The 12351-nt window shown below is 39.1% G+C and overlaps 1 protein-coding gene across 5 annotated transcripts in view; it reads right to left on the reverse strand.

Moving 5' to 3' along the window:
• Positions 1–12351, reverse strand: part of MGAM (maltase-glucoamylase) — a 93702-nt gene that overhangs the window by 58483 nt on the left and 22868 nt on the right. For all 5 annotated transcript variants that reach the window (XM_038559361.1, XM_038559362.1, XM_038559363.1 and 2 more), the window contains 3 exons: positions 1169–1289; positions 923–1032; positions 38–189 (listed from right to left, as the gene is read on the reverse strand). In XM_038559361.1, coding sequence (XP_038415289.1) covers positions 38–189; positions 923–1032; positions 1169–1289 — 383 coding nt within the window. The remainder of the gene's footprint in view (positions 1–37; positions 190–922; positions 1033–1168; positions 1290–12351) is intronic.

Genomic DNA, 12351 nt, shown 5'->3' on the forward strand with positions numbered 1-12351 from the left:
TCCTACACTGATCCCCAGAGAGGTTCTCAAAACTTACAGAACACGATTATTGCTTGTTCTGATTACTTTGATGCTAAATGGCTGTTTGGAAACCTCAACTTCATAGGTCAAGGGTGAAGCAGCATCTCCTTTAAAGGGTTGCACATGTTCATGGGGCACTTCATACCTGTCTTTGCTCTGATCAGTTAACTGCTCGGGACATAAAGGAAAAGAAAGCCAAAATGAAAACTCAGTATTTCTAAAACAGAAACCTCCCTACCAACAGCAGTGCTTCCCAATGACTATGCTCATGGTACTGAATATGGATACTGAGCCAAATGGCATGATGTCAAAGTAGACATACCCATCATACTACCAAATGCAAATGTTTAATACTTGGGTAGAAATTAGCCTTTAGGTAGAAATATACATTGTAAGTCTACAAAACAGACTAGCTCTAGAATCGTCACAGCTGTGATCATTCTTTTTATTTTCCCTCCTGACTACATTTCACATGATATCATGGACAACTAAATGAAAGCCAAACCTCACCATTTGACTCTATAAACTATGTTCAGGAAGTTATCCCATTGAAAGAAGGCCACAAACATCTTCAACACAGAGGTATGAAGTCTAATGCCGGTAGAGAAAAATGCCTCCGTCAGCAACACTGTCAATCTTGTTGCAACTGTAGCCATCAGGTAGAGAATGAGAACCTTTCAAAAAGATTTTTACAGAGGGGCACCTGGGTGGCTCAGTGGATAAGCATCTGCCTTTGGCTCAGGTCATAATCATGGGGTCCTGGGATTGAGTCTTGCATCAGGCTCGCCATGGGGAGCCTGCTTCTCCTTCTGCCTGTGTCTCGGCCTCTCTCTGTGTGTCTCTCATGAATAAATACGTAAAATCTTAAAAAAAAATTTTTTTTAAATAAATAAACCAGAACCTTAAAGTGGAAGCGATTGGACGTCTGATACTCTGCTGTGAGAAGGACATTGTTGACATCATTTCCAAATAGGGATGGAGAAGGCAACCTCTTCAACTGGGCTGTGAACCCTAGTATGTAGAGGGGAAAAGGTTGTGGAAACTCACAAGCAATAGTCATGTAAAAATTAAGCTGTATGTCAAAGGGGCTGTGAAAAGGCTTTATTTCTCAAAAGAAGGGAAGCTCCTGCCTCAGGAGCTGGCTTACCTGCATTCGTTTTTACAACATCACCCTCCCCTTGATAACCATGACTCCTAGAATAGTAGCACCAGGGTACATTTATGGTCCCCTGAGGTCTCCAGCAGCACCCACGCTGATCACATGTGGCCTGAAATAAGAGATGAGTCAAATCATTCCATTTCTTTGTGGAACATTATAATTTATAAGTGTAATTTGAGGTTACGGTATCATTAAGTTCATTTTACAATGATATTTAGAGAAATTGTGCTATATCCCAGTCAATGCACAGCTTGTACTCAAAACATATTTTTCTGGCCAATGTCCTACTCTGTTATTATTATTATATAATAACATAGGGAGCACAATGCAGTCCCATATCTGCCATCACAATAAAATTGGTAACTTTATTTAAATATCCTAAACTACAATATAACTATATCACTAGAAACTCAAAATCACAAATGAAGCTTCACTTACATTGTTTTTTAAGGACTTTGTTTTATTCATAAACTTTGAAATCAAATCAGTTTTGACTTTTAAATGTCTATTACGCGTGTATGTTACATATATGTGATAAATAGATACATACGTACATACATAGTCTCTCAACTTCCCCAAAAGCAGAAACTAATTGTTCCTTGAAACCTAAAGAGAATCTAATTTTTAGTTAAGAAACCTGTCTGCTTTATACCACAATTAATGGTAATTAATTAATTAATTCAAGTGGAGACTAAAATGAATGCAATCCCTTTCTCATGGCAACTCATTTATTTGGAAGGAGCACAAGGCTAACTACAAAAAAGTACAAAGAAATCTTTCTCATGAGTGTAGATTAGGCCTAATAATTTGTAACTAACAGAATAAAGAAAAAATAATAGGATGTTGCTTCTAAGATTTTAGATTACAGAAAGATGATGTCTCCTATCTGGCTTGCTCTTTCCTTTGTTCTTTCTACTGGAGCCCTCATTCTGGGGGAAATGAGATGTGCTGTGCATGGAACCACATGGTAGGTTACTAAGAGACGTCTCTGGCCAATGGCCTTCTAGTAACTGAGATTCCCATCCAACAATCCTGAAGGATCTCGATCCTGCCAACAATCACATAAGTAAGTCTGAAGAGGATCATGCATACTGACAGCAGATGCCTTGATGGCAGTCTTCTAAAATATTTTGAGCCAAAAGCATCCAGCTATCGTAAAGCCAGATTTGCGACCATAAAAAATGTGAGAAAATAATGTTTGTTGTGTTAAGCCATTCAATTTTGGGATAATCTGTCACAAAGCAACAAGTTACTAATACATCTGCTACATATTTTGCAGGTGTAGAACCTGAGACAGGCAGAAATTCACAGAGTGACCAGCCAAAGGTTACTCAGTCAGCTATTGAGAAGGCAATCACCAAAACTTGGTTCTCTTGCTATCCATTGCCTTTTTTCTATACTCTGGATTTAGGTTCTGTTAAGCATGTTTTCAGGAGGACATGGCCATGCTTCACAAATGATAAGACAAAAAAATTGCTTAGATATATGGACAACTGGATCTCATCACATGCTTATTTTTATGTGAATACCAATTTAAGGATGGGAAAACATCTGTGGACGACATGGATGTGGGATCGGGCTGAAGTCTATTTCAATCAGCAGATTGTTTTTTCCTTTTAAAATCCACTCAGATGAAACCTCAGTACATCAAACAAAGAGCAATGTGCTGTAAAGGGTGTTAAACAGAATGGTTTTTGCATGCTTTCCAGGGCTTACTAATTTCTTCATTGGACTGGAAAGGACAAAGATCAAAGAATAGCCAAAGGAGCCAGAAAAGTGCATCGTCTCTGTTGGCCAACTTGAAAAGACCAGTCCCTGCAGTAGTACTAAGGAGTCACGAGAAGTGGGAAGAGAAGTGTGGTGCACATAAACAGGAGAGTAAAAGGGATGTGAAACCTAGAAAAGCTGTCATAGAGAGAAGCTCTACAAAATGATGACATGGATAGGACTGAAGGCACACAAAGGGAAGAAATAGACCCAAGACACAAAGGTCCCTTTAAGTTCTTGTGAGAATTTAAATTTAAGAGGCATTGCTAAAATAATATAGCACGTGTAACTTCCAAGACAGTATTAAAAACTCAGAAGAAAAAAATCCTCAGTGCAAGAAAATAAGGAAAGAAAACACGTTTGGGGACAGGGCAGGGGACAGGTCCCTACCTGTGGGAGCAACACATAACGAAACAGAACAAATGGAAAACACAAAATAAGACCTTAAGAAAAAAAATTGTCAACTGAATGGGAAGTCACCAGAGAGGGAGAAAAACCATGAGAGACTCTTGACTCTAGGAAACAAACTGGGGTCGGTGGGGAGATGGAGTAACTGGGTGATGGGCATTAGGAGGTCACACGATTGTGATGAGCACTGGGGGTTCTACGCAACTGATAAATTTTGAACACTACACCTGAAACTAAGTATGTACTATATGGAGGCTAACTGAATTTTAATTTTTAAAAAAAATTTGTCATGTCAATTATCACATGTTTTAAAAACTTAATTCAAAAGACAGAGATAGCTTATAACTACAATAATAAATTCAGCTATAATTGCTTAGAAATCAATTCAGCTATAACGGCTTGCCTAAAATTTAAGCTCACAAAAGTGCATAAGAATAAAAGGGGAAGAAACAGTTATGTGAATAGGACCCTAATTAAAGGCTAGTGTTGCTATAGCAATATCTGACAAATAGGTCTTAAGTAAAAATGCACTATTAGGGAGACGGAGTCACTATAGGATGACAAAAGGTTCAACGCTCCAGGAAGATGTGACATAGCAAATTGATATTCACCTAAGAAATAAGACTCAAGTATTTACAGAAAATTTTTAATGAATCACAGGGTAAAACTGAAGAAGATAGTATATGATGGCCTATTTTCAAGGAGCTGGCTCAATAATTGACAAAGTACATAACAAGGTAAAGATGTTGTACTTTATTTTTTACTTATTTTACATTTTACATGATGGATATATACAAGCTTTTTTACCAACACAAAGAGAGCTCAAGTGAACTCAGAGGTGGTGAGAAACCAGAGGCTGAAGACACTATGTAAGACCTAATCAAGTTCTGCTCTGCCCAAGCCCTCCCTGAGGTCTCCTCCAACCCTGATGCTTCCCCACAATTAAAAGAGAGAAAAAACAAAGAGGGAAGTAATTTATACCACAAGGAAACATGAAAGGGAAAAGAAAACTAGGGTTCAGCTTTATCTATGAACAGAAATGCAAAAGTCTAAAAGAAAAAGGGCACACAGCATTAATGGAACTCAGCAATATATTTGATAATAACGAGTGGCATTTCTTCTAGAAACACAAGGATCTTCTGATATCAGGAAATCCACTTTTGTAATTTACCACAATAATTTATCAAATTAAGTACACCTAAAAAAAAAAAAAAGTACACCTGATGGTCATTTAAAAATCATCAGCTATTCACCATAAAATTCTTAGCAAACTGAAATAAAAGGAAATAAAAGTAACTTCCTTAGTTGGATAATGGTATCTACCAAAAGCTACAATAAGCATGTTACTAAATGGAGAAATGTCAGAAACATACCCTTTAAAATAAAAAGAATACTAGCTGACTCCTGTTCTGACTTCTTATAATTAAAAAATATTGGAGGTCTTAAAAAAAATATATTGGAGGCCTTAACAATACAATGGGCCAAGAAAAGAAAGATAATTTATGAGACTAAAAAAGAATAAAGCCAAATTATCATTATTTCCAGATATAATATTGTCCATGTAGAAATCCAAGATTTATAGAGATGAATTTAAAATCTCATTATTATTTTAGATGCTTTATTTTCTTCTTAAGGTTGTAACTTTTTCCAAATGCAAGGGGAAAAGGTCAGAATTGCCACAATGGAGTGAGGAGGCTAGAGGAAGAGCAGGTTTTAGCACATATGGGAGATCAAGAGTTCAATTTTGACATGTTTGTTTTGAAATACATTTTATTTTATTTTTTTAATTTTTTTATTTTTAAAATTTTTATTTATTTATTCATGAGAGATACAGAGAGAGAAGCAGAGACCCAGGCAGAGGGAGAAGCAGGCTCCATGCAGGGAGCCCGATGTGGGACTCGATCCCGGGACTCCAGGATCACACCTGGGGCGAAGGCAGGCGCTAAACCGCTGAGCCACCCAGGGATCCCCTGAAATACATTTTAGATACCCAAATGAGAAAGGTGAATTGGCAGTTGCATACATAAATGTGGAATTCAGGGAAGTGATTTAGGCCGAAGACATTAACTGTGATACATAAGTACAGAGGAGTTGCCATCTGTAGGCAGGACCCTGAATAAAATCATCATAGATTGAATACAGATAGAGAAGAAATTGTGCAATATTTGGAGGTCATATAGAAGAGGAAGCATGAGGAAAGGAGACTGAGAAAAGAAGTGGCTGTCAGGTTAGCCACAAAGCGTATGTGATGTCCTGTGAAGAGAGCTGTTCACCCAAAATTGGTCCTTGGATAAAATGGTGACATGAGCAGCAGCCACAATTGCCAAGACAATAGTGAGCTGAGAATTTCTGCTTCCGTCTGGGTTCAAGCTACCCACACTATAGCTCTTTTCGGATCATCCTTGTTGCCTCAAGGTATGGCGTTCACAGATTGTCAGCTTCCGTGGACAGGAGACTGACTATCTGAGCCAACTAAACAAGCAGTTAGTAACAGTTGGGGGATTGTTAGGTGAGGAGAAATTTGGGGGGGGGCGGGGAGGAAAGAAAAACACATTCAGAGTAAAAGTTGAAGGCTAGAAGCCACACAAATTCATTATTAAAACCCATCTTATACCCTATGCTGATGGAAACTTATTTATTAGGACTAAAACTCTAAATTTCAATAAAATACGTGATATGAATGAATATTCCTTTAGAACCTTCAAAATGCCCTCACAGTGCCTTCTTATCTCCTGCTGATAGGCTTGTACAGATAAAACTGAAAAAGTTGTAACCTTATCAGAGTAGAAAATACTTGCGACATATATAATAAAGATATGAATTAGAATTAGAATTAGAATTTGGAAAAAAAAAAAAAAAAAAAAGAATTTGGGTGGCTCAGTCGGTTAGGCATCTGTCTTCAGGCCATGATCCCAGGGTTGTGGGAGGGAGCCCCTAGTCTATCTCCCTGTTCAGTGGGGAGTCTGTTTCTCCCTCTGCCCATCTAGCTCCCTCTGCTCGTGCTCTTTTGCACGCACACTCTCTCTATCAAAAAAAGGAATTGGAATCCAGAATAACACAAATAAGAAACTTGTACAAATCAAATATTTAACATAAAAGAGAAATTGTTGCCCTATACACTGAAGGATACATGTCTAAGAAGAAATCAGTTATTAATCAGAAACTTCCTCAGAAGTAATTCCACATGTCTTTCCACATGTGAGTTGAAAATAATCTCCTGATAAGATTATGCATACTTTGGAATTCGTGCATTATTAGGTCATCAGGAAGCAGCAGATCTAAGATAGAAAAAACAATCAAGACCTCAGCAACTGTAGCATTTCGAAAAAAAAAAAGCAGGCAAAGTTGCAAGGGCAAATGCAAGCAGGTACCAAGGAAGGATCTCAGGTGTAGAGAAAGTCAGCAGCATTAGCCAGCTCCTGCCACTGGAGGAAATGGGCACGGGCTTCCTTCCGGCTGCACTGGGCTTTGCTCACCTGGCCCTGCCAACCCTAGTGCTGGCTCTGCTAACCCCATGAAGCCCCATCCTGCTCTGTTCTGTATTGTCCAGGGCATTCTGCAGCCTTTACAGTTACGATGCCTACTCTGAGCAAAATAAGCATTTCTCTGCTGCTGTTTAAAATGGCTGCAAGTTCTCTGACATACTTCCCATCAGGAGGTGGGATCTTTGCTCTTTCCCTTGACTTGAGTCTGGCGGATGTGAGCAACAGATTGCAGCAAACGTGCTGCTGTGTGGGTTCTGGGCTTTGTCTTTAGAGGAGCAGTAGCTTCATCTCTGTCACTCCCATGGAAGGAATCCATGGCCCTGCTATGGAAGACCACTGAGACATCGAGAGAGATCCGGAGGCCATAGCACAAAAAGAGAGAGACCCAGGGGAGGTCAGTCCTCTTCACCATCTTCACCAAGGTGCTGAGCATGTCAATGAAGATATCTTGGATCCCCTGGACCAGATCAGCCACCAGCTATATAGCATCAAGTAATCCCCGTCAACACCATATGGAGCAGAACCATCCACACCAACCCTGCCCAAATCTCTGACCCATAAAATCATGAAATATAGTACAATGACTGTTGCTTTAAGCCACTAATTCTGGCTCACTTTGCAGGAGTAGATAAATGGAGAGTCTGGGCTCTAAGAGGGGGACTTAGAACAATTTTAGCTAGGCTGGTGTTTAGTCCAATATAGAGAGAATCTAGGGTAGATAAGGAGGAGCTGGGCTCACAGTTTTCCAGCTCTTCCCACAAAAGCAGTATCACTGGCCTTCAGGAGATCCCCAAAGCATTGACTTGCACTCATTCAAATAAAATAGGTTCCATATCCAACTATAAATACATTTTAAAAATATCTAGCTTCCGTATTTTTTCTGCCTTCTGTTGTTAAAGGTAACAAAGACTTTACTTTCTAAAAAGGCAGTGGATGGGATGCCTGGGTGTCTCAGTGATTGAGTATCTGCCTTTGGCTCAGGTCACGATCCCAGGATCCTGGGATCAAGTCCCACATCAGGCTTCTCGAAGGAAGCCTGCTTCTCCCTCTGCCTGTGTCTCTGCCTCTCCTTCTGTGTCTCTCATGAATAACTAAATAAAATCTTTAAAAAAAATAAAAAGCCAGTGGAACATGATGTTGTGAACAAAAAGAACCAGAGAGTCTCAGTACAAGGACAATGAGTAAAATAAGGAAAAGTATACCTTTTTCAAACAATGGCAGAAATTTTAGAAGTTAAAAAACACTTTATGATAAAGGAATTCCAAATCACCTTCTAGTCATCAAACTATTACCTATTTTTATAGCCAGTATCTTTGGTAAAACGAATGAATAAGTAAAATTAGCCTCAAATCAGTGAAATCCTGTAATTACAGACTATTGTATAATACACACATTTCGAGTCAGGTTTTACAAGTTACCTTGGGCACTTCCTTCCATCCCAAAGTGAGGTCTGGTGGCAAAGACTTTCAAAAACATGCCACTCTGTAATTCTGAAAATCCAGACTTTCTAGTCCCCCCAATAACACTAAAGTGAATGTTCAGAACATCTGCCAGTACTTTAGAGGTGAATATTCTAAAATCGTGGAAAGCACAGAGTTTAGTATAATTCCTGGCTCATGCTCAGCATGCATTTGTTTAATGGACAGATTTACCTGAGCACACTGCCTCATTTCACTGACAAAGATTTGACAGTCTGCAAGGAAACAAGTCTTAGTGATCAAGTCACAGAGTTCTTCAGGTGCAAAGCCAGGACTAGAACCAGGTACCGGTGCCCCCCTAACATGCTGCTGTCCAAGGGCTACACTATTATTAACTCAAGGATAAAGCATAAACTTGTCTGTATACAGGGTTTGACAGCCCACTGCTCTTCCTAGCACCAAATAATGGCTCTTAACTAATGTTGTGTAAACACAGAGTAATTTTGAAGGTGGAGACTCATAATGATCTTTGCAAAATGCAATTTGCTTGCTGATATTCATAAGACTTGATCCATTAAACACTTCTTGATTTAAAAAAATGGAATTTGCAAAAATATATCACAAGCCAACAAGTATATAATACATAGATAATTACCAAGTGTGTCTGCTATAAAATATGACAAAATTTCTGAATAAAAAACATGGTAACTTCTCAAATATCATCATAAAGATTATCACTAGTACTAGTGTTATCCATAGAAAGGACTTACTGTAAACAGTTCTCAGTTTACCCATTCTAAAAGTTAGTCAGGATATGCAGGTTTATTTTAAGCATGTAAACCTGCTCTCCCATGTTTATACAATATATTCTAATCCTGGCAACCAATGAGTTTTAAATTACTGTCTATGGGCTCTTTCCTGAGCTGAGTATCTGGAATTGTCTTTCTGCTCCCAGCCATCAATGGGATCTTTCAACTCTTGAATTGTGGGTAAAAGTTCTGAATTTAGCTAAAAGGCCTCATGATGAGGTAGAAAGTGATATGCTCTTTCGGAATGGATAGATTTCAGATAAGTATAGAGAGTTGTCTCTAAAATCTGCACAGGAGATGGCCTATATGCAGCTTTAGAGGCACAAAATTTAAATCCAGTCGAAGATGACAGATTGAGATATTTGAACTCGACCCAATCAATAAACAGTAATGAAGGCTATTAGTATTCAAGTTGAGTAGTAATTTGAGTTGAAATGAAAGTAGGATGTTCAAGAGGGTAATTTTAATCCCATGTGTAATGAAACAGACAGAGGAGAAAAAATTCAGAAGAGGCACTGGGGAGTCTATGGGAGTAATCATGAGGTGTAAAGGGCCAGCATGACCAAAGTGAGAAGGGAATAAAGTGCTTATTCTGGGAGATATTGTTAAGGAAAATGTTTAAAATATATAAAATATTGACCAAAGTGCTTGAAGGAACGAGCCAGGCAAGAGTTCTGCTGTCTCTGCCACCAAGACAAGAAGCATAACAGAGGTATGAACAGAATCTGATGGTTGAGGAGAGAAATAAGATTTGGTGAAGGGTGACGAGTTCAGGAGAGGTGATCAAGGGACACCCAAGTGAGATGCCCTGCAACCAGCTGCAAGCCCAGAACTAAACATCAGAGGCAGAGATTTTGATGACTGAGTCATCCTTTTTTTCCCCACCGAGACTCGTGGAAAGGACTCTTGGAGTTCTTTCTCTCCCAAAATATCTCCCAAGAGTATTCCATGGGGCTTGACAGATTCATAGGATTCCCTCCCATTATTGGGAGTGAGAAACAATGAGATCTACAACAAAGAATTACCTGAAGGGAAATTTATACTGTTAGTTCCTCATAAGTAACCCTGGAGGAGACAAAGAGATAGGATTGATAAAATGTCACAGCAATGGCCTCCACACTGGAACATTCCACTAGCCTCGTATCAATTTCATAATTTCTTTCCATTCCCCTACTCCACACAGCCATGTACTTCCCTTTAACATGTACATTATATAAATACATCATTATCCATAGACTCAGCCTCTCAACAACACTCTGGGGCAGCATATAGTACCCAGGATATTTAAAACATGCACCAAAATACATAAGATATATCTTCTATGAAGAAACAGGCCATTGAAAGTACTCCCAGAACATTTCTCTCTGGCTGAGCTAAAGAGGAGGCCAGTGAATGAATGTCAAGGTCACAGATTGATTGGTCAAAATATAGAAAATATAGAAAAAGGCAAAGTTCATTTATTAAACTATAATCTTGATACCAGAGAATTTATTTAAAGGGTTTAGGCTAAAACACCAAAGAAACGTTACTAAGGCAATAATGACATCTGAAGTTCAATAGTCAATATCAAGCTAGGATGCTTTAGGAGAGTGAATAGACTTAGGATGCATTAGAGTCTTCTAGCTGGCCTCCCGAGCAACAAGGTTCCCAGCACACTGTGAGAGGGGCAAGTGAATGGGTGTGGATCAACCTTCCGCAAACCAAGTGTGCCAAACATCCTGCTTAGATGTGGCATATCTAGACCACAACTTCCCTTTCCTATTGACAAACCAGTACATTAATGGTCCTCTCTCATCAAGCTCTAATTTACCTTACAGTCTCAGGCAATATCTTCTCTCTGGCACCCACTCTGTATCTTGGCCATATGGGACCATTTGATATGTCATGTGTGTTCCCCACAATTTTCTCGTCCATCACTTTGTTTACATTCCTCTTCTATCTTGAATCCACTTTCCATTCCTCCTATTTGTGTCAAAATCCTCCTTATCTTTAACTCCACACTGTCATCTCAATAATATTCTCTTCTAATCTGTGATCCCCATCATATTTCTTTTATATCTTATGACTTTTGTTTCATATGCCAGTTATTTATTTACTTGGCTTATCTTCTCTACAAGAATCTATGAGAAGAAAAATATTTCATTTAATTGAGCCTATCATCCCAAATGCTGAACTTTGACATCTGGCCTCATACCAAAGCGCTCTGCTTTTTCATTCTTCCTGTTATTTTCTTTTTCCTTTATTCCTGTTTTGATGTTCTCTTTTCTTTGTTTCTAATTACATGATTCTATTCAGCCTTAAATGGCTGTCCCTAGCTGCTATGTATCACATCAAAAACTAGCCTCCTCTACCTGACTTCCAAGGTCTTCCAAAATTTAAATCCACCTTTCCTGTTCAGTTTTGTTTCTTCCTACTCCCAGAAGGCAACTCTCTTCACTATTCTAAGAGAAGGTCAAGTTCATTTCAGTCAGGCTAAGATGCCAGATAAAGGGAACTAAATACTATGATATTCTTGGTAAGTTAAGTTGGTCTAACTGGAAAAATTTTCTACTTACTGCCCAGGCTACTACCCTTTGGTGCCATAAACAGCTAGTCAGGGCACTGTGTCATCCTGTCTAGGAATTTCCTGATCCTTAACTATCGGTAAGATTGAGTCTCTCTCTTGCCTTCAACATAGTACCTGTACTTCCTGAATAGTTCTATCCCATCACTCTGCTCCAATCTTAGGCATCTTCTCTATACCAAGCCACTTATCTGGCTCTGATTCCCTTCTCTGCCTTAACTTCACACTTCCCCCAATCCTGGTCCATCACATCTTACGGCTGATCTCATCTGTTCTCTCTCGGCTGCAATGGTTCTCATTGACTCAGCATCTATGCCCAGTCAGTCAACACCAAAGTCTCAAACTGTAACAATTCCCACTTTCCACAGTTCCCCTCTCTATGACTTGGGCTGAATTATGTCCTCAGAAAAGCCATGTTGAAGTCCTAATCTTTACCCCTCAGATCATGGTCTTATTTGGGAGTAGGACTGCTGCAGATATAGTTAGTTAAAATGAGGTCATAGTGGAATAAGGTAAGCCCTTAATCCAATATGCCAAGTATTCTTATTCAAATGGGAAATTTGAACAGACACACACATAGGGGGAATCCATGTGAAGACAGAAATTGGAGTGATGCAGCTACAAGCCAAGGAATGCCAAGGACTGACTGTTACTACCAGAGGCTAGGAGAGAAGCATGAACAGCTTCTTCCTGAGAGCCCTCAAAAGGAATCAATACCCTG

This window comes from Canis lupus, chromosome 16 (genome assembly GCF_011100685.1).
Source record: "Canis lupus familiaris isolate Mischka breed German Shepherd chromosome 16, alternate assembly UU_Cfam_GSD_1.0, whole genome shotgun sequence".
Lineage (NCBI taxonomy): Eukaryota > Metazoa > Chordata > Mammalia > Carnivora > Canidae > Canis > Canis lupus.